At 34.7% G+C, this 22,543-nt stretch overlaps 2 protein-coding genes across 2 annotated transcripts in view; one reads left to right on the top strand and one right to left on the bottom strand.

The window, feature by feature from the left end:
• Positions 1 to 22,543, bottom strand: part of LOC142336383 (uncharacterized) — a 547,349-nt gene that overhangs the window by 438,122 nt on the left and 86,684 nt on the right. The gene's annotated exons all lie outside the window — the stretch shown is intronic.
• LOC142336711 (uncharacterized) overlaps positions 16,900 to 22,543 on the top strand; it is a 15,517-nt gene continuing 9,873 nt past the window's right edge. The window contains exons 1-5 of the mRNA XM_075385623.1: positions 16,900 to 17,049; positions 17,421 to 17,567; positions 18,010 to 18,351; positions 18,669 to 18,861; positions 19,255 to 19,457. Coding sequence (XP_075241738.1) covers positions 17,029 to 17,049; positions 17,421 to 17,567; positions 18,010 to 18,351; positions 18,669 to 18,861; positions 19,255 to 19,457 — 906 coding nt within the window. The 5' untranslated portion in view covers positions 16,900 to 17,028. The remainder of the gene's footprint in view (positions 17,050 to 17,420; positions 17,568 to 18,009; positions 18,352 to 18,668; positions 18,862 to 19,254; positions 19,458 to 22,543) is intronic.

The raw sequence follows: 22,543 nt of genomic DNA, 5'->3' as shown, positions 1-22,543 counted from the left end.
GAAAAATCTGATCCGGGCGTAAAAAACCGAAATGGCCACATTAGATAGGGGACAGAAAAATTATGCCATCTAATATCCCGAGTCGGATTCGGATGTTACTCTTGCAAGATTCTTGCAAAAGGATGTTAATCTTGCAAGATCTTACAAGAATCTTTCAAGATTAACATCCGAATCCGACTCGGGATATTAGATGGCATGTTTTTTCTGTCCCCTATCTAATGTGGCCATTTCGGTTTTTTACGCCCGGATCAGATTTTTCCAGTTCACAAAATTTTTATTGATACACACACGGAAATTTGATCATAGTTTGCTTGACCATCATAAATTAAATTGCCCGCACTACTGAACGTAATAGACCGAGTTTGCATATGTTAAACAATTATGGCAAATTAAAGTTTGATAAATCAAAAATCCTCTTTCATAGGAAAACCAATGCTGTATATTTTCTGCCAAAAAAATTTGGATTTAAAAAGATTTGGATTCAATCTAATCAGAATTTACTCCAGCGTGGCACGGACCTAACTAAAGATCACATCATGAGTACTTTCAACTAACAAACATTTCTAGCAATGAAATGTGTGAACATAAATCTCTTCAGTCATGGCCGATAATTTCCAAGGTTATCGGGGCATGGAATGGTGTGACCAGAGGTCACTAGTAGTAATAAACCAGTACACACTATGACACTTTTTGGCTCTTTTTCCCCAAACATGTTCGATCATGCGCGCGGATGGAAATTTCTCGGCAATTATTCCCTATATGTTAGGATTGTTGCTCAATTATGTGATGGACTTACCATTACTCCAATTTGAAGCACAAGGTTTTATAAGTTTATACGGAAAATTAACACACTTTGGAGAATACTGTTTGTATACTCGACAAATGCCTGACGGCTATAAATCCAGTGAAAACTTTTGCGCAGTACCAGAAGTCTGGGCGTCTAATGTGAAGAATCTATCTATTGGTGTTGCATTTGCAGACTCACCTTGAAAACAGTATTTTTTAACTACATGTAAAACGTCTAGGTAGGACGCTTTCTACATTCTGATGGAAACATTACCTAAGGGCTATTTTTAGAACACAAACTCAAACTTGGACTCGTCTTGTTCAGACTGTTAATAGACTTCCCCTTCATTTACTACACAACAAGCCATATGATTCAGACGTATTACGTTTTGAAAAAAATTCGTACTCGAAAACAACAAGTTCGAACACGATAGAGAAAAGTGATTAATTCTTCAATTGAGTTTATGTCAAAAAGGAACAAAAAAGCATTCGGAAGGACAGTAATCTACTGAAACTTTGAGCTCATTAATTGTTATTTTGTCCAGCAAAGATCAGTGTTTTTTTTACAGGGAAGACAGTCCGTCGAGTAGAACGAACACAATTGCAAGTTGAGAGTTTTTCTACCCCCACAAATAAAATCAGGTTAATTTATAGTTTCTAAACGAATTCGTTGTGTGAATTGATACTATGAAGTTAAAATAAAGTTCTCGAGGAAGTCGAAAAGCATAAAAATCTTGTTTTTTAGTTTCAAAGAATCTGTTAGCAAAAGAAACGAGTAGTGTTATTTGACTATAAATGGGGCTTTGCAAGCAATTTTCTGTTAGTTTTTGCCATCTAACCTTTTTTAAACTTTAGTTTTTCTCATAATTTCAGTTATTCTCATAACTTCGGTTATTCTCATAGGTACACTTTGACACCAAAATCGAGGACACTTTCACCAATTTTAATTTTTATCACTTAAACAATCTTTAGATTCCATTTCCTTTGTTGAAACACTTATGCAAGAGATCCAAGGTGACCAGATTGTATTAGTTTCCACTATCGATACAAGTATAATTTCTCATATTTAAACGAGCGCAACTGAACGTTGATAAAATATTTCTACTATATTTATTTTATCCAAAGTGGTGAAATTATTTTACTTTTTTCAGTTAGTTTTCACCTCCCAAATAGTTTTTAATAATAATAATGCTTTTGACCACATCTTTTACAAAAGAGCATAAAGTGGTAAACAAATGATTCTTGAGGACTGATTGAACTCTATAAGAACACCATTGTTTAATTTTCAAACTAATCTTCTGATTATTCTAAGAGAATTTTCAAATTAGTAAATATAAAATGCGGTAATGCTGACCAGTGATGACCCTAATGGATAAGTTCTGAGCGGAAAAGGAAACCTGAAGAGGTTCCTTATGTTAGATTGCGCCAATGAAAGAACTATTTCGCATGACTCCCAGTTGTTGTTTAGTAAATCTTATTTTAAAAAAGTACAAGAAGTGCAGATGACTCCGAAGTGCTAAATATGAAAAAAAGAGTAAAGATAAAACGATATAGAAATCAAATACACGGACAAAATTTTTGAAAACTTAATAGTAGTAGTAATTCTAAAAATGTAGGTATAAAGTAATTAAAAAATACTAGTAAAAAGTGAGTATTAAGTAAATTTGTGGTAAGTAGTTTGTAGTATGTAGAAAGTAGTATGTACTATGAAGAAAGAAGTACGTAGTAAGTAGTATGTGTTCAGTAGTAAGTATTATGTAGTAACTTGTATTTGGTAGGAATTAATTAGTAAGTGGTAGGTATCATGCTGTAAGTAGAAAATAGTTTTAGTAAATAGTTTTTATCAGGTTTTATGCAGTAATTAGTGTAATTACTAAGCGGTAAGTAGGATGTAAGGAAAAATAAATTGTAAGTATTAGATAGTAAGTAGTATGTGGTAGTTAGTAAAAGTAAGTAGAATGTAGTAAGTAGCATGTATCATGTGGTAAGTAGTAGTAGTATGTAGTAAGTAGTATGTAGTAAGTAGTATGTAGTGAGTAGTAACCAGTAAGCAGTAGGGGGCAAGTAGCTTGTAGTAAGTAGTTTGTAGCCAGTAGTTTTTAGTGAGTAGTATGTAGTAAGTAGTATGTAGTATTTAGTATCTTTTAGGTAGAATCTATTAAGTAGCATGCAGTAAGTTGTATGTAGTAATATATTCCTTTTTATCCCATGCCATACTGTAGCATAATACTCCCATTCAAATTTCAAACCTACGACTCGCATGCAAAAAATCAATTCTGTACACTAGCATCCCCATTGCAAAACTAAACTCTAAAACCCCATCTACACTATACCCTTTTAACTCCATGCAACATTTTACCCAAATATGACACATCAAATTTTCACTCTATTGCTCTGCAGACGTTTAATCCTGTACCCCACTATAACCGTGACGTGACAATGCTATGCCCTCTTTTCCCAGCGCCATACTACGTCTACTATATCTTTTCAAATCCTTACCCTTTACCCGTATGCAGATTTTCAAATATCCCGAATCAAACTTCAACTTATTATTCTTTTTTCAGATATTCAGATTCATACCCCACTATCCCCAGGGCGAAAATACACAGAATGATCCAGACGCTGAAATTGATTTATATTTCCAATAGACAAACTGTAGCTTTAGCGGTGTACATGTAGCCGCTATTATCTAACATCCTCGTGCAAAAGCTATTCCTCATTATTATCAAGGGATTTATACCCTATTATCCCCATTCATAAATCTCCAACTCAATACTTGATTGCAGAATTTAAAATCTATAACCTATTATCCCAAGGGAAAAACATTACGTTGTTATTTTCCATGCGCTACTGAACCCCACAATCTTGATTCAAATCTTCACCCTATAAACTGTTTGCAGATACTCAAATCTACAACCTAGTATCTCTATAGCAAAACTATAACCAACAACGTCCATGCGAACCTTCACCCTATTACACCCATGCATTTCTATCCCTACTATCTTGATTCAAAGCATCACCCTATTAACCGTTTGCAGATACTCAATTCTACATCCTCATATCTCTACGGCAAAACTTTATCCTATTACCACCATGCGAATCTACGATCTATTCAACCCATGTTATTCTGTATCCTATTATCCTGATTCAAAGTTTCACGCTATTACCCTATTGCAGATACTAAATCAATATCCTATTATCATCACGGCAAAAACATAACATAATTTCCCATGAAGCACAATACAAAACTATTTTAATTCAAATTCTGATATTTTTTTCCCGCATGCAGATATTGTAATGCATACTTTTTTATCCCCATACAAAACTATACACTACTATCTCCATTGCAAAACTATACCCTATTACCCCAAGCAAGACTATATCCTATTTTCCCGATTCAAATCTTCACACTGTTACCGCATTGAGATATTCAAACTTTTGCCCTATTATACTCTTGGCAAAACTATACCCTATGCTCCCCATGCAATACTCAACCCTACTATCCTGTTTCCAATCTTCACCCTAATACCCACTTGCAGATTATAAAAATCTATACCCTATTATCTCCACGCAACGCAATACCCTACTATACTGATTCAAATCTTCACTCTATAATCCGTTTGCTGATATTCAATTATATAGCCTATTATCCCCAAGGCAAAATTATACCCTCTTATCCCATGCAACCCTTTAAACTACTATCCTGATTCAAATTTCACCCCAATACCAGCTTGCATACTTTGAAATCTATACCCTACTTTATCCATATCAAAACTCTACCCAGTTATCCGCATGCATTTTTAGACCCAACTATCACCATTCAATTTTGACCCTTTTAACAGAAAATTCTCACCCTTTTAACAGGTTAATTCTATAACCTATTATCCCAATGGAAAAATTAAACCCTATTATGCCATGCATTAAGCGTTTTGTAACTCCAGTGGCCAGACTGTAGCAAGTAGCGGTTGTACATGTAACGGTTTCGCCTCATTATCCCATGTATTAAGAAAGAATAAAATCGGAAGAAAGCAAGTGAAATGTTTTACATGTATCACCGCTAAGGATAACCCACTCCCTAGTATCCCATGTACTATATCGAAGGATACCCCACTCCCTATTATCCCATGTATTATATCGAAGGATAACCCCACTCCCTATTATCCCATATATTATATCGAAGGATAACCCACTCCCTATTATCCCATGTATTATATCAAATGATAACCCACTCCCTATTATCCCATGTATTATATCGAAGGATAACCCACTCCCTATTATCCCATATATTATATCGAAGGATAACCCACTCCCTATTATCCCATGTATTATATCAAATGATAACCCACTCCCTATTATCCCATGTATTATATCGAAGGATAACCCACTCCCTATTATCCCATGTTTTATATCAAATGATAACCCACTCTCTATTATCCCATGTATTATATCGAAGGATAACCCACTCCCTATTATCCCATGTATTATATCAAATGATAACCCACTCCCTATTATCCCATGTATTATATCGAAGGATAACCCACTCCCTATTATCCCATGTATTATATCGCATGATAACCCCCCCTTTCCTAGTGCTCCCTATATTTACTACTGATAGGTAAGGTGTTTAATTCAAATATTGAATTACGCACAGTCATCTTTTCAAACAGTCATTATTAACCAAAAGTTTGTATGATTTCGAAAAAATGCGATTCTCTTTTGGGTATCAACGCCAATAAATATATTGCAATGCTGTACTAGTTGCTGATGCCGTTGGGCCTTCTCTAGTCGGGAAATAATTTTTATCTTGCAAGAAAAAAGTTTCAACATTGAGTTTTTTTGCGAGATAAATTGTTCTTTCTTGCAAATTCTTGTATTCTTGTAAGATACACTTCTCTTCCAAGAAATTTTTTTATTTCAAAAATCTTACAATATAGCCTCTCGGTTGGCGTTGTCAAGTTCTGCTTTTGTCTCCGTCCCTATTTTATGAATTTGGGTTGAATTCACCGCTTTGTTCGGCAATACTTTCCGCAACAAATTTAGAAGGTCAAGAATCTGTAGCTTGATTACCGTCTCTTAATGACGACTACGCATAATGATTGTGAAACTTTGATACCTGCAGCTTCAGATAGAAAACGTCCTCAATAGCAGCCGCCCGCTCCAGTCTCATTGAAGGTTAGTCTTCAAAATAATAGCTGACAACGTTGGAAAAGTTCATTTGTAAAAAGAACGGAAAAAGCTGCCAGCCAGTCTGCTCTATTGTGTCGCTTGCCTTCTCTGGTTTCGATAAGAAATCGAGTGTTCAAATTTTTTACGGTCATCTCGCGTTAAAACAACGTTTTGACTTTATGTGAGACATGAGGGTACAAATGGGTGCTTAAAATGATGCAGATTTTCCGCTAGAGACACATGTTTTGTATTTCATGTTTAGTTCTAAGCGCCGGATAAGGATAGCTTTCCCATTCTTTCTTTACCTTTCCCGGTGAAGCTCTTCTACGTGCTTTAGATAATAAGCAGTCGCAATCGAGGTTTAATATAAGGTTTTTAAATTCCTTTGTCATGCCCCATGATACTTTTCGATGTACACCTCCAGGAAGGGGACGCTATGCAGACGTGGACTGTCAAAACAGTTGAGCCCCTAAAAGATGTTCGGTTTTGGAGTAACTTTACCCCGTCAAAGATTGAAATAGCTGGCAGCACCAAGATCGATTGTTAAGTTCTGATACAAAAGGTTTTGTACCAATTTGCAAATTTAAGAAAAGCGCTTAAACTTTGAAACACTTTTTAGCTAAATGCGACCATAATTTTAGGAAAGACCTTGAAGCAATGGCAGCTTCATTGAAAGCGTAATGATTAAATGAACTTAAGAGAAACTTGAGAACTTTTTTGTCGATCATTATAGAACTCTAAGGTAATTATCAGGTTTACAAAAGAAAATGTTTACAAACGTTTCAACTATAGGGAAAAGTAAGAAAGAAAACACAAAACCAAAACATTTCTACAGTTGCTCTATTTAAAATTTCAGTTTTTTATATACAATTTATCATTTTCCAAATTGTGATTTTTTGTTTATGACGCAGACTGTTATAATGAGGCATTGTAGCATTTGAGGTCTAAAAGAGCGTGATGGATTATTGAAACACTTCAGAAAAACTAAGATGTTCCATTAAACATCATTTCTCTCTTTGAGTACAAAGATTACAACCATAGATATGTCAAAGGCAACCTACATGCAGAAACATACCAAAGACAATTCGTGTGCTGCTAAAGAAGGTCCTCTTCTCCAACCGAATTGTGCGCGTCAGAACTTCTGCTGTCGAACCAAGTGATTTTGAACTCTAACTTAAGACTACAGCTTCGTGATAGTCGCAGATGTTATGGATACTACCTTCAATGACGTTGAGATTACTCAACCGTGCGTTCTCCTCTAGAATCAACATAGTCCCCAATTAAGCGATGCAAGATCCAAGGCAGCTCGTGCGCTCCCTGATAATCTGCGAGGCAACGATTACCCTGCTGACAATTCACGGACTTATGATTTCTAATAACCATCACAGATTTGATTAGTTGGAAGAGAAGCCGACTTGAAGCTCTATACTTGTGGTCACCCAGTGGTATCAGAGTCAAAGCTTTGGTCCCAAAGCTGATGACTGGCAGCAAGACCCTAAAGACTGCAAAATCCAGAGGAAAAGAGAAATCTTAAGCAGACATCTAGCCGTCGAAGAATTGCTTGTTTGATTTTTTTAACTCCACGTACAAGTTTCAGTCTCATCATAAAATTGCTTTTTTTGCTGGTTTAATATAATACTAGTAATTTAAGGAAAACAAAGAAACCGGGTATGTGGTGAAACGTGTTGCTTGGTTTAACCTTAAGGCTGGCTTTTTAAAATTTTGCTCTTGGATAAATATTCTTACAAATATGTACAATACAGAGAATACTTTTACAATTATTTTGAAGTATTGACAAAATATTTTGCAGAGAAAAAACAAACAACAAAATAAGCAAAAACAAATTTCACACGAAGTACTAAATATCTAAATTTTAAAGCACCTAGTAACAACGTTAAAATGCAATCAGATAAAACCTTAGCTACACAAATTTATTTTTTTAAACTTTACAGCAGATTGAAATTTTCCTTAATGAGACTAGGTAACATGTCGACAAATAGAAGAAATAATGAGGCGAAATACAAAAATAAATCAGCATTTATTAAACCAAATAATTTCAAAAATCTTAAAAATCATTAGCTTATAACAAAATAATTCATGATAAATTTACTGAAGTTATTTATTGAACCAATGGGAACTGTCTCTGGTTAAACTAAGCCATGGGAACGGACTAAGTATGCAGAACAACTCAAGAAATGCAAACAATTTTTAAAAAACAAATTATTGAAGTCATTAAAATCATTAGCTATTATCTAAATTTTGTATTTTCTTCAGTTTTTATTAAACTAACTCAGCTCAAATTATACTGAAAGAATAAATAAGTTCTTTTGGGCCACATTTGAAAATCATTGAGATCTGTTATTACCCTGATGTGCTAAAAGAAGAGAAAAAGATACGGAAAAACACCACTCACAAATTTTTCATGAAAAAGCATATTGTCCAAACAAAACACCAGTTACGACAAAAATTAGTAGACATTTTATTTTTTTAAATGAAAGGAATTGAATGGGACCTCACAATGATGAGAATAAGTTACAGTTGACGAAGAGAACAACAAAAACTGAAAATTTCGAAAAATATTTGAAAATAAAAAAATATAAATTTTAAAACTATTTGCTGCAAACAGACTGATCCCGGCAACATCAGTCATTCAATCCCTAATTACAACTTGATAAGATCGGTCAGCATTTTACGGCTATATGAAGAAAAAACAGTCAAAAAGAGCAAATTGAGCAAAAACAGCAAAAAAAAATTTAGCGAGAAAATTCTCGAACTCATTACAAACAACTTTTCAGTATAAACTTTTCTTTTTTCAATTATTTTTTTAACACCAATGGAATTTTTTTTCTTAACAATATGCCTTCGAAAATTAAGAAATATGAACAAATACAATAAAACAGCGATTTGTTTTTTGAACACCCGTAGTATAAACGCCATTAAATTCACTACCTTTCAACGGAAGCCAATAAATACACTAAATTATGCCTCAATCGGTCGACAACGATGTTTCTAATTCATAATTCATTATTAAAACATTTCTACCACAAGTCATTGACTTTGAAAAGAACAACAAATACAGGCGAAATCCAAAAACTAAGTAGAAAAGTGCGAGAAGAAAGTGTCGAAGGCATTTAAATCATAAGCTTTTATCTGCAAACTTTATCTATGATCCTTTCGACTTATGATTTCTAATAACCATCACAGACTTGATTAGTTGGAAGAGAAGCCGACTTGAAGCTCTATATTTGTGGTCACTCAGTGGTAATAGAGTCAAAGCTTTGGTACCAAAGCTGATGACTGTCAGCAAGAACCTAAAGACTGCAAAATCCAGAGGAAAAGAGAAATCTTAAGCAGACATCTAGCTGTCGAAGAATTTTTTGTTTGATTTTTTTAACTCCACGTACAAGAGAAAATTGTCGAACTCATTAAAAACACTTTTTCAGTATAAACTTTTCTATTTTCAATTATTTTTTTAACACCAATGGGATGCTTCTTTCTTAACAATATGCCTTCGAAAATTAAGAAATATGAACAAATACAATAAAACAGCGATTTGTTTTTTGAAAACCCGTAGTATCAACGCCATTAAATTCAATACGTTTCAACGGAAGCCAATAAATACACTAAATTAAGCCTCAATGGGTCGACAACGATGTTTCTCATTCATAATTCATTAATAAAACATTTATACCACAAGTCATTGACTTTGAAAAGAACAACAAATACAGGCGAAATCCAAAAACTAAGTAGACAAGTAAGAGAAGAAGGTGTCGAAGGCATTTAAATCATAAGCTTTTATCTGCAATCTTTATCTATGATCCTTTTGACTTATGATTTCTAATAACCATCACAGATTTGATTAGTTGGAAGAGAAGCCGACTTGAAGCTCTATTCTTGTGGTCACCCAGTGGCAATAGAGTCAAAGCTTTGGTCTCGAAGTTGATGACTGTCAGCAAGACCCTAAAGACTGTAAAACCCAGAGGAAAAGAGAAATCTTAAGCCGACATCTAGCCGTCGAAGAATTTCTGGTTTGATTTTTTTAACTCCACGTACAAGAGAAAATTTTCGAACTCATTAAAAACACTTTTTCAGTATAAATTTTTCTATTTTCAAATATTTTTTTAACACCAATGGGATGCTTCTTTCTCAACAATATGCCTTCGAAAATTAAGAAATATAAACAAATACAATAAAACAGCGATTTGTTTTTTGAAAACCCGTAGTATCAACGCCATTAAATTCAATACCTTTCAAAGGAAGCCAATAAATACACTAAATTATTCCTCAATGGGTCAACAACGATGTTTTTCATTCATATGTCATTAATAAAACATTTCTACCACAAATCAGTGACTTTGAAAAGAACAATAAATAAAGTCGAAATCCAAAAACTAAGTAGAAAAGTGCGAGAAGAAATTGTCGAAGGCATTTAAATCATAAGCTTTTATCTGCAAACTTTATCTATGATCCTTTGAACGTCTTCTGTAAGCCACTGGGAACTATCAATAACAAGTTAATGTGATAAGATTTCAAATGGAACCAAAATGGCGAATAAAAATATCCAAAAAATAAAAAAAGAATTATGAAATCTTGTTCATCGAAGTCGCAGAACAAATAGTTAGAAGATAAAACCGCTAGCTAGATAAACTTCGGTTGAAACTCCGCTAGCTAGGTAAATTTCGGAAGTTTTATGACTATGAAAATCACATTAGCCAATAAAGGCAAAAACCAAAATTAACCAAGAAAATTGCGACAAGAAAGTGTTGAAGCCATTTAAACCATAAGCTTTTCTCTGAAAACTTTATCTATGATCCTCTGAACGTCTTCTCGAAATCAATGGGAGCTATCAATATTAGGATAAGGTGAATATGATAAGATTTCAAAGGGAACAAATTTTACCAAAATAATAAAAAAAATTAAAGTTTTCGAAAATTTGTGACATTGAAGTCATATAACCAATAGTTAGAAGATAAAATCGCTAACCAGATTATTTTTGGTTTCAGTAGGAAGAAAAAGGGTCTTGTTATTACTGAGACTGACTTACAGTGCACGAAAATAAGTTTGCACATAAGCTGTTATCTGAACGTCGCTATGTACTCTTGGTTTCTAAATAAAAAAGATTTTAGAGAAATTTTTGAAATAGGATCTGGTTGGCACTGCCGCACCTGAGGTGATGTGATAAATTCAATCTAATGAAATAAAACTTGTTCTGAAAAGGAGAAATAAAAAAAGAGAAAAAAAATTCAGTTACAAAAATTTAACCAGGTGCAGATTTTCACGGCTGCCGTGTGTTTTATATTTGGTTATTGACGTTTTTTCTGACATATTCCCAGAGAAACCGAAGTGCAGATTATTTTGGGGGACCGTTTCTTGTATTTTAAGTTTTGATAAGTTTCAATATAGGTTTTATAGTCAACATGATGTTTTTGACTTTATATATAAAAAATTAATACATTTTTTCTCTTGTTAGTCAAGGGGATTTTTTTCAGTCCCAATATGTTTTTTATACCGGTCTAAACAATTTTTAATTTTGATGAGAGTCAATTTCCAAACTTTTGCACTAACATGGACTAAATAAAGTCAAATTTTGGGCTGTTTTTCAGTTTTTTCAGAAGTTAGCTGCATGATTATCCTGCTCATTTCAAAAAAAGTTGACGTATGTGCAGTTGAAGCTGAAATGTTATTTAAAGTGTTAGTTCCGCAGAGTAATTAAATATTGTTTTCCCATTTTCCGAATTAAGCCTCCTGTTTTTCTTTGGACCATTTTAACCTGGTTTTGCCTTCGTCTATACGTGTTGTCTCAGTTCAATATCATTGGATGGATGATGATGGCATCACATTGTCTTTTCAGATCTTTTTGGTATATCACAACTTTAACATGATTTTGGGAAAAAGTTTTATCGTAATTCGTTTTAGATGCTTTTCTTTCGCTCTTTTTCTCCCGGTAGGTTATGCTCATTCTAGATAACTGTTTTATGAAAATTTTAATACTACAACTAACTAAGGCAAAAGGTGTTTCAAAATTTGAGAAAAGGGGGTTTTAAAGTCGCAACTCCCAAGAACGTTCAAAACATGTGTTCAGATATCAGATTTCAAACGTTCTTCTTTTTCTCTCCGTTATTTCTCAAATTAGATGCGTTGACAGATTAGCTAAGAAACGATGATATAACCAAGTGAGTTGATCCTCTTAATCATGTTATATTTGGAGCAAAATCCAATGTATTTCAGCTGCTTTTTGTTTTGTTGTTTGACTCTCAGTTTTTTGACGCTGTAAACCCCACACAAACATTTCTACGGAATTATTTTGCCTATTTCTCTTTTCCTGTTTTCTGTTGTTCTCTCCGTTACGTCGTTTCTTGCACTTAGCGGATTAGCGTCTTCAGGCTTTCTTTCTATTATAACTGAGATACCTTACTCTCTAAATGACTATTAACATCGAATTGAAAATCATCTAAAGTAACAATTTTCCAAAGACGTGATTTGCAAAAACAATTGCCAAAGTTTGCGGTGAAATCAACTCCCAAAAACTGCGGAAAAATTTATAATAATATTTGTTTTCAACGTTTTGGATCTATATAGTCTACTCCCTCTCCTTATAAAATATAAAGCAAGGAATAGCGATGCATAGATTCTTCAGATATGCTTTGAGCGTACGGACACAATCAAGAAGAAACAAGCACAGTTTTCATTTTTTTTGGAGAAGGTAGCCTAATTACTTTTTGATAATTATAAAAATCTTTTGTTATCAAAATTATAATATCTGCTCTTCCAAATAGTACTGGTGGTTTTGCCAGCTAGCTGAAAATTTCATTAACACTTCAAACTACAGCAGAGGCTAAAAATTGAAAGAGACGCAGGAACATTAAAAAAAGGAATTTTAAAAACGTTTTCTTTTTTTATCGTTAATATTTAAAAAACCGATTGCTTCTACTGCAACGCTGTGTGGTGAATCCAGCAGAGATTTGTTACCCAGCATTGTTATATTTCCACAATATCGAATAAAGGAGGAAAAACAGGAACAAGTTTTCAAGATCTAAGATAAAAGTAGCAAACAAATTTGCCAAGAGCTTAAAAAGACCACGCTCAGTCGATGAAATAAAAATTACAAAAATCACCAACATTTTTTGTTTGAACTGTGTAGAATTAGGAATGCATTCACAGCAAAAATTTTAAATTTTACTCCGATTTACCCAAAGAAGTGTGAGCTATAGCTTTGCAGTAATTAATACTAGTTTGTAAAAAACAGCTTTTGAAAACCATGTTCTGAAACAGACTGAAAAACACATTGAAACTTTCGAAGTATTGTGAATAAAGGGCTGACTGAAAACCAAAAAAAGACATGTCAGATGTTACCTGGAACAGCAATAAATTTATTTCGGCTCATTTTCGTCATTAGGGTTTTCAGAGCAAAGCTGGTTGGTCATCATTAAAAACTATAAATCCGATCAAAAAGCACTCAAAAAGAAAAAACCTACGGGAAAATGTTGAAGAGATAATGGTGAATTAGAAACATCGACTAGAAAAAGTCTTCAAGAGCTAAACACTAGCAATTAAATGGTGGGTTGATTAAAGTCAGATTTTTTTTATTTTTGTGTTTTGTCTTGTGATAAAAATTCTTGTGTTCACATTAGTTCTCCCTGGGAAGCATTTCAGTTTACAGGTCACACAATTTCCAAAACATTGTCCTTCCACCAGAAAAACGTTTTTCTCACATTTTTAAAAAATAATTTTAAATAATTGAAAGGCAAAGTCTCAGTTTTTCTGCTGTGTTTTTGTGCCAAAGTAACAAGCGTGACATAGAAAAAAAAACAATGGACTGGTTACAGGTGACTCTGTTGAATACATGACATCCAACCTTCGATTGTTTTCAGTCATACCTCTTCCTGTCGCCGGTTATCAAGAAATCGGTCGCGATTATGCGCCTTTTAGCGATGAACATATGTCTCGTTTATTATCAGAAACTAAGATTGCGGTTACGAGCCTGAAACTGTCAATCACAATCACAAATGGTCGAATCTAACACAAACATCATATTTTACTTGTCTAATTCATATATTGCAAATTTTGTAGTTAAATCTGTTTTTGTATGTGCTACAAAATCAATCTAGAGAATTTTTTTTACTGGTATAGTTTCATTTTTTATCAAATTTTGAATATCTGAAATCAAAAAGAAAAGTGTCAAAAAGCAGTTGAGGATACTGGTCGATCTTTTTCTGACAATTTTTTTTACCAACATTTGAAATCCACACAATGGAATAATTCATACTGCTTCAAAACGTATGATCTTTTCGTAAGAATTTAGATCAGCTGAAAATTTTAGTCAGCAGTTTGTAAGTTTTACCCTTGGAGAACTTCCTGTAACACAAAATTGGTTTAAAAAAGATTCAACAGACAATGTTTGCGGTTAGACGACTATCAGAAAAACAGTTTTTGCTATCAGAAAAAATAAACGCGGCAGAGAAGGAGAAGTTTGGTTATTCGTGGCAAACAACAATTAGTTTGATTTAGGAAGCTCACAGCCTTAAGGAATGTCAAATGTTGACACTCAAGTTGATTATGACACTCGTGTTGACACTCACTTTTGCTCTTTGTCTAATTTATGTTGTAATAATATTTATCAAAAAAACAGTTGATTACTAGCTCACAAAAACGTTTTGAAAAAGTAATTATTCCTGAGAACTAGGAATCGGCGCTTTCTGTTGACTTCAATGTTGAAGCACCTTTACGATTTTCTGTTTTTGTGAACTTTATTTTTACTGAAAATTAAAACTGCACAGGACAGGTTGTGGAAAGTAAAACTTGAATTGACGCTGTATTTTCAAACGCTAAGATTGATGACAATGTACTAGGAAAGACTATTGATACTTACAAAGAATAGTGAAATTGACAAAAAATATCAATTTTGGGGCAGAACTAAATGATGCACTATGAAACAATTTTTCCTGCCCTATGAAATACAAAAGTTTAATTGCATCTTTGGTAACGTAATCGTTAGGAGCTCTTAAAGAAATTTCAACTGACACTGCCAAGAAGTGTTGGTAAATTTTTTTCAACTAAATTCTGTAATAACCAAAATAAACTCTTGCTCAGATAACGAAGTCAGGAATTTATCACTCAAGGAACGTTAACGATATCACATTGTTTTAATTAAAACCGCAAAAAATTTATTCTTAAAACTAATTTATTGAGAAACAAATTTTGAAATTAGGCTTCAAATTGAAGAAAATCTTCAGAGGGGGAAAGATATTTTCTGCGGTCAAAGTGTGTTCACGTTTTTTTTTCCGATGTATCATCGAACTTGGATGGACAAAGTCAACAAATGGGAATCTTGATAAGAAAAAACGAATTTTTTAAATACTTTTCAACGGCGGTTAGGAAAACGTTAGCTTCAGTTTCCGGTATGACAGAAAAATTGTCATCTAGAAACGAACATGATCGTGAATTTATGTTGCTAATGAAAGCAACTTACTTTGATTTTCAGAAATTATTTGAGCAAATGATACCAAAATGCATCGCAGACTGGTTTGATTCAATCAATTTCTTCTGAAAAAGCGGAAATTCTTAATTGTCCCAATTCCATCTAAAACAGGATAAAGTGCACTTAACAAAGAATACTTCCATCATGCCTGGTACAAGCTATTTTAATAGCAATACATAAAGAGAGGAGAATGATTCTGAGACATCTAACGGCCGATTTCTTTATCTTTACTGCAAAATGTTTGATTTCCTCAATACAAAAAATCATTTTATGAGATAAGTATAATCTGCTGAAATTGCACCAGGTTGGCTTCAGAAAATGGAGAACAATTGACGCGCTAGCTCATGCAAGAAGAACAGGAAAAAGTAAGTGCGCATTTGGTTTGTTTTGGACCTCAAAAGGGCGTTCGACAGAGTTGATCTTGGTAAACTCTTAAGGAAAATTTGGTTTTTCAAGGAGTGTTTGGTTTTATCATAAAATTGTACTTTAAGTCATCAGAAAATCTCCAATTTGTTTTGAAAAAAAAGGTTTTCAAGTTGAACGATTATAGTGAAATCTTGCATCGTTAAAATCTACGTTTCAAAAACAGCTTTAATAGGGTATCACTGATATTTCTCTTGAATGCGTTGGAAATTTTGCTTTTTGGTCTGGAATAAAAAGCAAGCCTCGCATGGATATTCAACTATTTCTAAAGAATTTCTTAGAACAATTAGGTGAAAAGAGTCGCATCCCTGGTCGTTATTTCTTAGTAGTCATAGAAGGATGATGTATGATGTCATACAAATCATAAACTATTTCCTAATACGATCCTTGTATGACTACTAAGAAATCATACATGATCCTTGTATCCTTGTATGAAAGCAAAGAAATTATAAATGATTGATAATACTGCTCATAGATTGCAAGCATTCGAAAACCGATAGCTGACCAGTTGAAACTGGTGCAAACCGACCTATGACTTGTATGAAATCTTTTATGATCATTGTATGACTACTAAGAATGACTACAATTTCGAGTAAATGAATACACTTTCTCCTCAGCAAGTGCTCTGAGTTCTCGGTAATCACAACCTACGATGTCCCCCATATCTTTCTACAGCATTTTTATTAAGAGATTTGGAGCCCCGCGGGTGGTCTTGTTTGTAAGGATGGGGGGATACTCGTATATAAATTCCCCAATCTCCCATTCATCTCTACTTTACAATTTATTATTAGTAGTTAGTACGATTAAACGCACTTTTTGGGTATAGAAGAATAGATTTTGGTAAAAACTTGAAATTTTTTTAATCCCGAATGCAGGTGTTTTGAGATCATATAACTTGCAAAGACTGGTAGTAGTTATTATGGTGAAGGTAATTGTAAAATGGTAGCGGCGGAAAAACGAGAGATAATAAAAGTTTGGCCAGAGCATCTGCTAACTGGTTAATAATTCATAACTTCAGCTGTTTATTGGAGTATATTTTAGTAGATTCCACACGTTTTCTGTTTGGTTATTGCTTTCTTTTTAGCTTTTGTTTTTAGTTTGAGCTCCCAGAAATAAAGAAAATAGAAGTTTGTAGGTGTGAAAACAAATAGTAGAAGCAGCGAGTGCAGAAAACAATGAATCTGGACGATTTTGAGGTAAGTGCCTGAACAAATGCCTCAATTTTCTCTTATATAAAATAGGTAAATCTTCGTTGTTCAAATTTGTGCTGAAATTCAACCCGGGTTTTAGTTTTAAGGGTTTTCACCGCAAAAAATGAATCTAAATGAATGCGGTGAATTTTGGTAACAGTAGTGGAGAATATTTTGATGTTTGGCATTTCTTACGTAATTTGGCAATGTAACCTCGACACTGGAATTTTACGCAACATAGCCTTGCAAGAACCGTTAAATTGTTTAATTCAGAAGGTCTGTGTTTCATAGGAAGTCTGAAAAAATGCTAGAGCTCCACGCGAGTTTAAAAAATTTTGCTGAATAAATGGTTTTTAAGTTTGAACTCTTTGCTTTAGAATAGCAACAGCTTCAAGCAGTTGGCTGATGAGATCAATGGGGAGTTCGGGGGAGACTTGCTTGGGCCCAAGGCTGTCATTCCTCCCGGAGTGGCTGCTAACTCGGGTTTCGACGAACACTTTGACGAGGCCTCCAACAGCTCAAAGGTAAACTCTCGCTTGGAATCCTATTTTAGTTAACTCTCGGGTACCTACGTATTTAATAAGTACTAACTTTTAAAGAGATGGAAAGAGCAACAAAAATTCTAGATAGGTTTTGTTTGCCCCCTTTCAGTGATCATATTATGATGCACTGATGAGTTTTTGTGGTGGGTGGGTTATCTGAAATTTGTTGATATTTGTTGTCGTAGAGTTGATAGTTGTAGAGTTTAGTTGCTATAGTTCTTAGTCTTTGTTTAGTTAGTTTTTATTAAAAAAATATTTGATAATTATTCGTAATTTAAATTCGAAGCAAGGAATTTCATCTAATTTACACGATAAAATTTTATTTAAATGCAGGAAATAAACATTCTGGGAATTTTACCCTCCTGATACGAGAAACAATCTCGTATGATAAAATCGCATGAACAATGATTTCAATGCTTGACAGATGGACATGGAGCCTATGAAGAGCAACAAACAACAGCAAATACAACAACTCAATCAACAACATCATCAACAACAACAGAAGCGGTTCCGTTCTGAGAAAGACCTGAGCACCATCGACCCAACATTCAACATGATCCGGGTCATCGTCAACGACTTCGGAGATCAATGCTCACTGCATGGTATCTACGCCCTCTTCTCAAAGAGGAGTCTTTTTGCCAAGTTCCTCTGGGCGGTCGCAATTCTGTTCATGAATGGGCTCTTCTTCTATTACTTCTATGACCTGTTGGAGGATGCCGTGCTGCAAGATCCGGCAGCTACTACCACCAGTTTGAGTTATGAACAGGTGCCAGGGTTTAAAGTTGTTTTGAGTAAATAAAGGCAATCATTGGAAATTGATCGTACATTTTGTAAAACCCGATCAGAGCCTTTAGATTTGGGTTTTTCCCATTGCAGCCCCCACCCACCCCCCCCCCCAAGAAGATATAGCCCCCCATTATGTTTATTATGGTATATTTACCATCATGATTGGGGGGGGGGCTATAAGTTATCTTACCACTAAGTGGGGGGGGGGGGGGCATAATGGGAAAGACCCTTAGACTTTTGAATCTTTACAGATTTGTGAAATATCTTTTGCTTTATAACTTTTTGTTTTTTTATTAGCAAAGCATGGTCCGATTTCCACGTTTGACTATCTGCGACCCCTCCCCAGACGAGCCCCAGTTGGATGCGTACTTCGAAGGCAATGCTGGACCTGCCCTCCGTTTCATCCTGGGCATTGCTTACAACCCCATGTTCGCAGAGGTCAAAAACGACCTTCAGATGGATGTGAGTGCCGCCCTGGTCAAACACCCAGGTAACTTCCGCTTTTCATTATATTATGGGATAAAAATTCGGCTCTTTTCATCCCATTATACCCCCCCCCCCCCAGTACGTTTTGCGCCCCCAGTTACAGAGCACGTGTCATTACATAGTAAATCATTATGTAAAAATATGGCACGTGCGTCTGGGGGGTGCAAATAATATGCGCCAACTAAGCTGGGGGGGGGGGGGTGTACAAACGGAAAAGATCCGTTTTGTTATATAGAATGTTACTATGTAGAAAAATAGCTCGTGCGCCTGGGGAACATAAAAGTTATATGCCCACTATGCATATAATGTGTTTGTGCTTTTGTGCTTAAAGATTTATGCGAACAAAAAGTTCATGCGGAAAAATAGAAACAGAGTATAGACCGGGTTTTGTTTTTAGGCGTGGTAGAGGCGTTCAATGAACAAGTGAATCTGTCCACTGTGACTGCGGATGCCAAGACCAAGTACATGTTGGGGGATGATCTGGAGAGTACCTTGATCATGTGGAGGAATTATGATCCAGATATGGACTATGACTCCATCATTGGGTCTACTGTGGATATGTTCAGGGCCACTGCACCCAATCTTACGGAGATGGTTATGGTTAGTCTAATTAAAAAGTTAACCTGACACTTTGATAACGAAGAGTATTATTCATATGCAATCTCTCAGCTCAAGATACTATGACCCAGTGCTAAGATCCATGCTAACATTTCCAAGACCACGGAAGGATCCACATCTAAGAGTCATGATATCCGTAAAAACTGATCTGCAAATCATTCTTTTGGGCCCCCAATTATCATGATAGAATTTTAGGAAATAGTTATTAATTAGGATTTCATCAGCGTTCTTCTTCAGTTTTCCCGTGACCCTATCAGAGATACATTAGTTGGAAAATAGCTACTTCTCGAGTCGAGGTGTCACCGCCATTCGACGCAAATAAATAAGCGGTGAATGCGAGAATTTTTGTAAGATAAGCGGTTAATGCGGCGAAATTACATGAATCATGCGGTGAATGCGGTGAAAAAAAAACTTTATCGCCTTGTAGCGGTGAAATTATATAATTTCACCGCCGAATTTAGCGCTGAATTTAAATAAATTCGCCGCTCTGAAAAAAGTGTCCAAATTATGTGAAGTAAGCGGTGATTGCGATGAAATTACATAAATTCACCGCTTAAATTAGTGGTGAACTTACATAAATTCTCCGCTTAAAAATGTTAAAAAAATGTTAAAATTGTGCGAGATCAGCAGTGATTGTGGTGAAATTAATCGAGAGTACGGGAGGAATTGTTAGATTTATCCCCCCACTAAAACTGCCCCTTAATCTTCCACTTTTTTGACACTTTTTTCTAAGCGGTGAATTTATGAAATTTCACCAATAGAGTAAGCGGTGAACTTACAAAAATTCACCACATCTCACCGCTAAAAAGTGTAATTTCACCGCTAAAAATCGCAAATCTTCCAAAATTTACCGCGCATGTATTACAGAAAGTAGAGTGAATTTGATTTATATTCAAAACAAAATACTAGAAGTTAGTGAGAGATGGCACAGTGGAAGAAGAAGTGGATGACAAGCAGGTGGTGAGAGGTTCGAACCCTTGTAAGGGCGGTGAACTGTGGTGAAATTTTGTAAGTTCACCGCTTACTATAGCTGTGAAGTTACATAGTTTCAACGCCTTTCACCGCAAAATTATGTACGAAATTTGCGGTGAAAAAAAAAACAACTTGTCACCGCTTATCTTACATATTTTTCCGATTTTTCCTCGACCCGGGTTGTGCTTTTACCGGTTTATATATGCTCGCGCATTTCACTCTAATCAACCATATATTTAACCAAGTAGCAAAATTGACAGTTATGCATTAAATTAGAGTGACAGGTGCAAGTATATATACCCAGTAAAAGGTGAAGCAGCTATTTTCCAAAGATTTTATTTGTGATAGGACCTCCAGAAAACTGAAGAGGAGCCCATGATGTTACGAAGCAAGCTTGTCTAGCATTTTTTATGTGAGTGGCGTTCTCGCTAGTATTAAGATTGGTTTTCATAATCCCGAATGATAGGCATTATGTGGCTTATGTTCGAAAAATCAAGCATACATACATGATTTTGTCGGTTTTTTTTCACGACCCAAGTTTTAATATTAGAGCGTGATAAAACGAGTTACACTAACACAATTTAATTCAAATTTGCTTCAAAATTGGATATTTGTGCACTCATTTATCACAAACTTTGTTTCTTGGGCTGGCGTGAAAAATTTGGGATAATCTTTTGTCACATATTTTCACGCCATAAGTTAATTGCTTCCACTCTATGAGTAACTCGTTATGAATAACCTAAATTGTATCAATTAGACCGAAAAGAAAGAACGACCAATTGGTATTGAGTTTCAGATGTTTCCCCCTCGATACTAATTGCGGATTAAGATGATAATTAGCAGTTTTACGCTACATATATCATTGTTCAGAAGAACAATTGAGTCTTGGATTTGGGTCTCAAGTAATTGCAAACAAAATTCAGGCACAGAAGTTTCAGGCTAACTGCATGTTGAAAGATGTAAAAATGGGTTATGCTTATTCGTGAATACTCGTGACAGAATTATCCTTTCCACGATACAAGTAACGTCTTCCACGTTTTGGTAACTAAATTCTATAATCGAAAGCGGTATATGAATCGTGAAAAGCTGGGATACCTTTTGGTCACTCGATTACAAAAAATTTGCTTTTTCGGATATTGACTATGTGAACTTTGCGAGTTTTGTGGACTGGGCAGAGAGTCAGCTACGTGAATTTTTTTTTTCTGGTCTGTACCTGTGGGCGATTTTTTGTAAGTTTTTTAAAAAATCTCAAAATTGCACAAAAAGCAAGCATAATGGCCCACACGAAATAAAATATTATATGAAAAACAAAAAATTGTCTGCTTTGTTGATTAAACAATGCCTCAAATCTGTTTGCGTGTTTTTCTCTTACTCAGCTGGTGCACATCGAAACATTGAATTCTTGAATCTCACTTAAAATCCATAAAGAAAGCGATCTGAAAACATTTGTATATTTCTACAACGAATGTATATGTTGTGTGTATGCTGTAGGGCTCTAAGATAATTATTTTAAGAGCGTTCTCTTGTTGGATTTTAAATCAGTTTGAAATAATTATTTCTCTGTGTCCGTCAGCTGAGAACGATAAAAATTCTACTGTTTGCAATATCTATTGATCAATAAAACATTCAGCGTGGGAAACTCGAGTTAAAAAGAAAAATTCCAAAATGAGACATTTGCTTTTTATATTATAGGTTGTCCTTGAGTTACTAGAATTATCCTATTATAGCGCTGAATGTCTCAACATACTAGAAAAACTATCTTGTGTTTTTCTAATTTTTAAGTGTTTATAACGACTTGAATTGCCATTCTGTAAGCTGTCTCTTTTTAAGAGTAAGAAACTCAGCTGCAACTTTTAGTTAAACATAAGACCTGTACTTCAATTAAATTTTTAATACCCAATTTCGTTTGAACTAGTTACCGAGAGAAACATAATTGAATGAATGCAAAGGGGGCCACTGATGGGTTGATCAGGATTAAAACGCATTGTTCTTTTAGATATGTTCTAGAAAAGATGTTATAAAAATAGCGAAGCCATCAGCGTGCAGTGTATAAGCCAACCCACGAAAAAGAGTGGTTAACAACCTTTTAGGAAGAT

This window comes from Convolutriloba macropyga, chromosome 3 (genome assembly GCF_964194025.1).
Source record: "Convolutriloba macropyga chromosome 3, txConMacr16.3, whole genome shotgun sequence".
In the NCBI taxonomy this organism is placed as follows: Eukaryota; Metazoa; Xenacoelomorpha; order Acoela; family Convolutidae; genus Convolutriloba; species Convolutriloba macropyga.
Note: the sequence above shows the minus strand (reverse complement) of the source record. Positions and strands in the feature narration are given on the sequence as shown.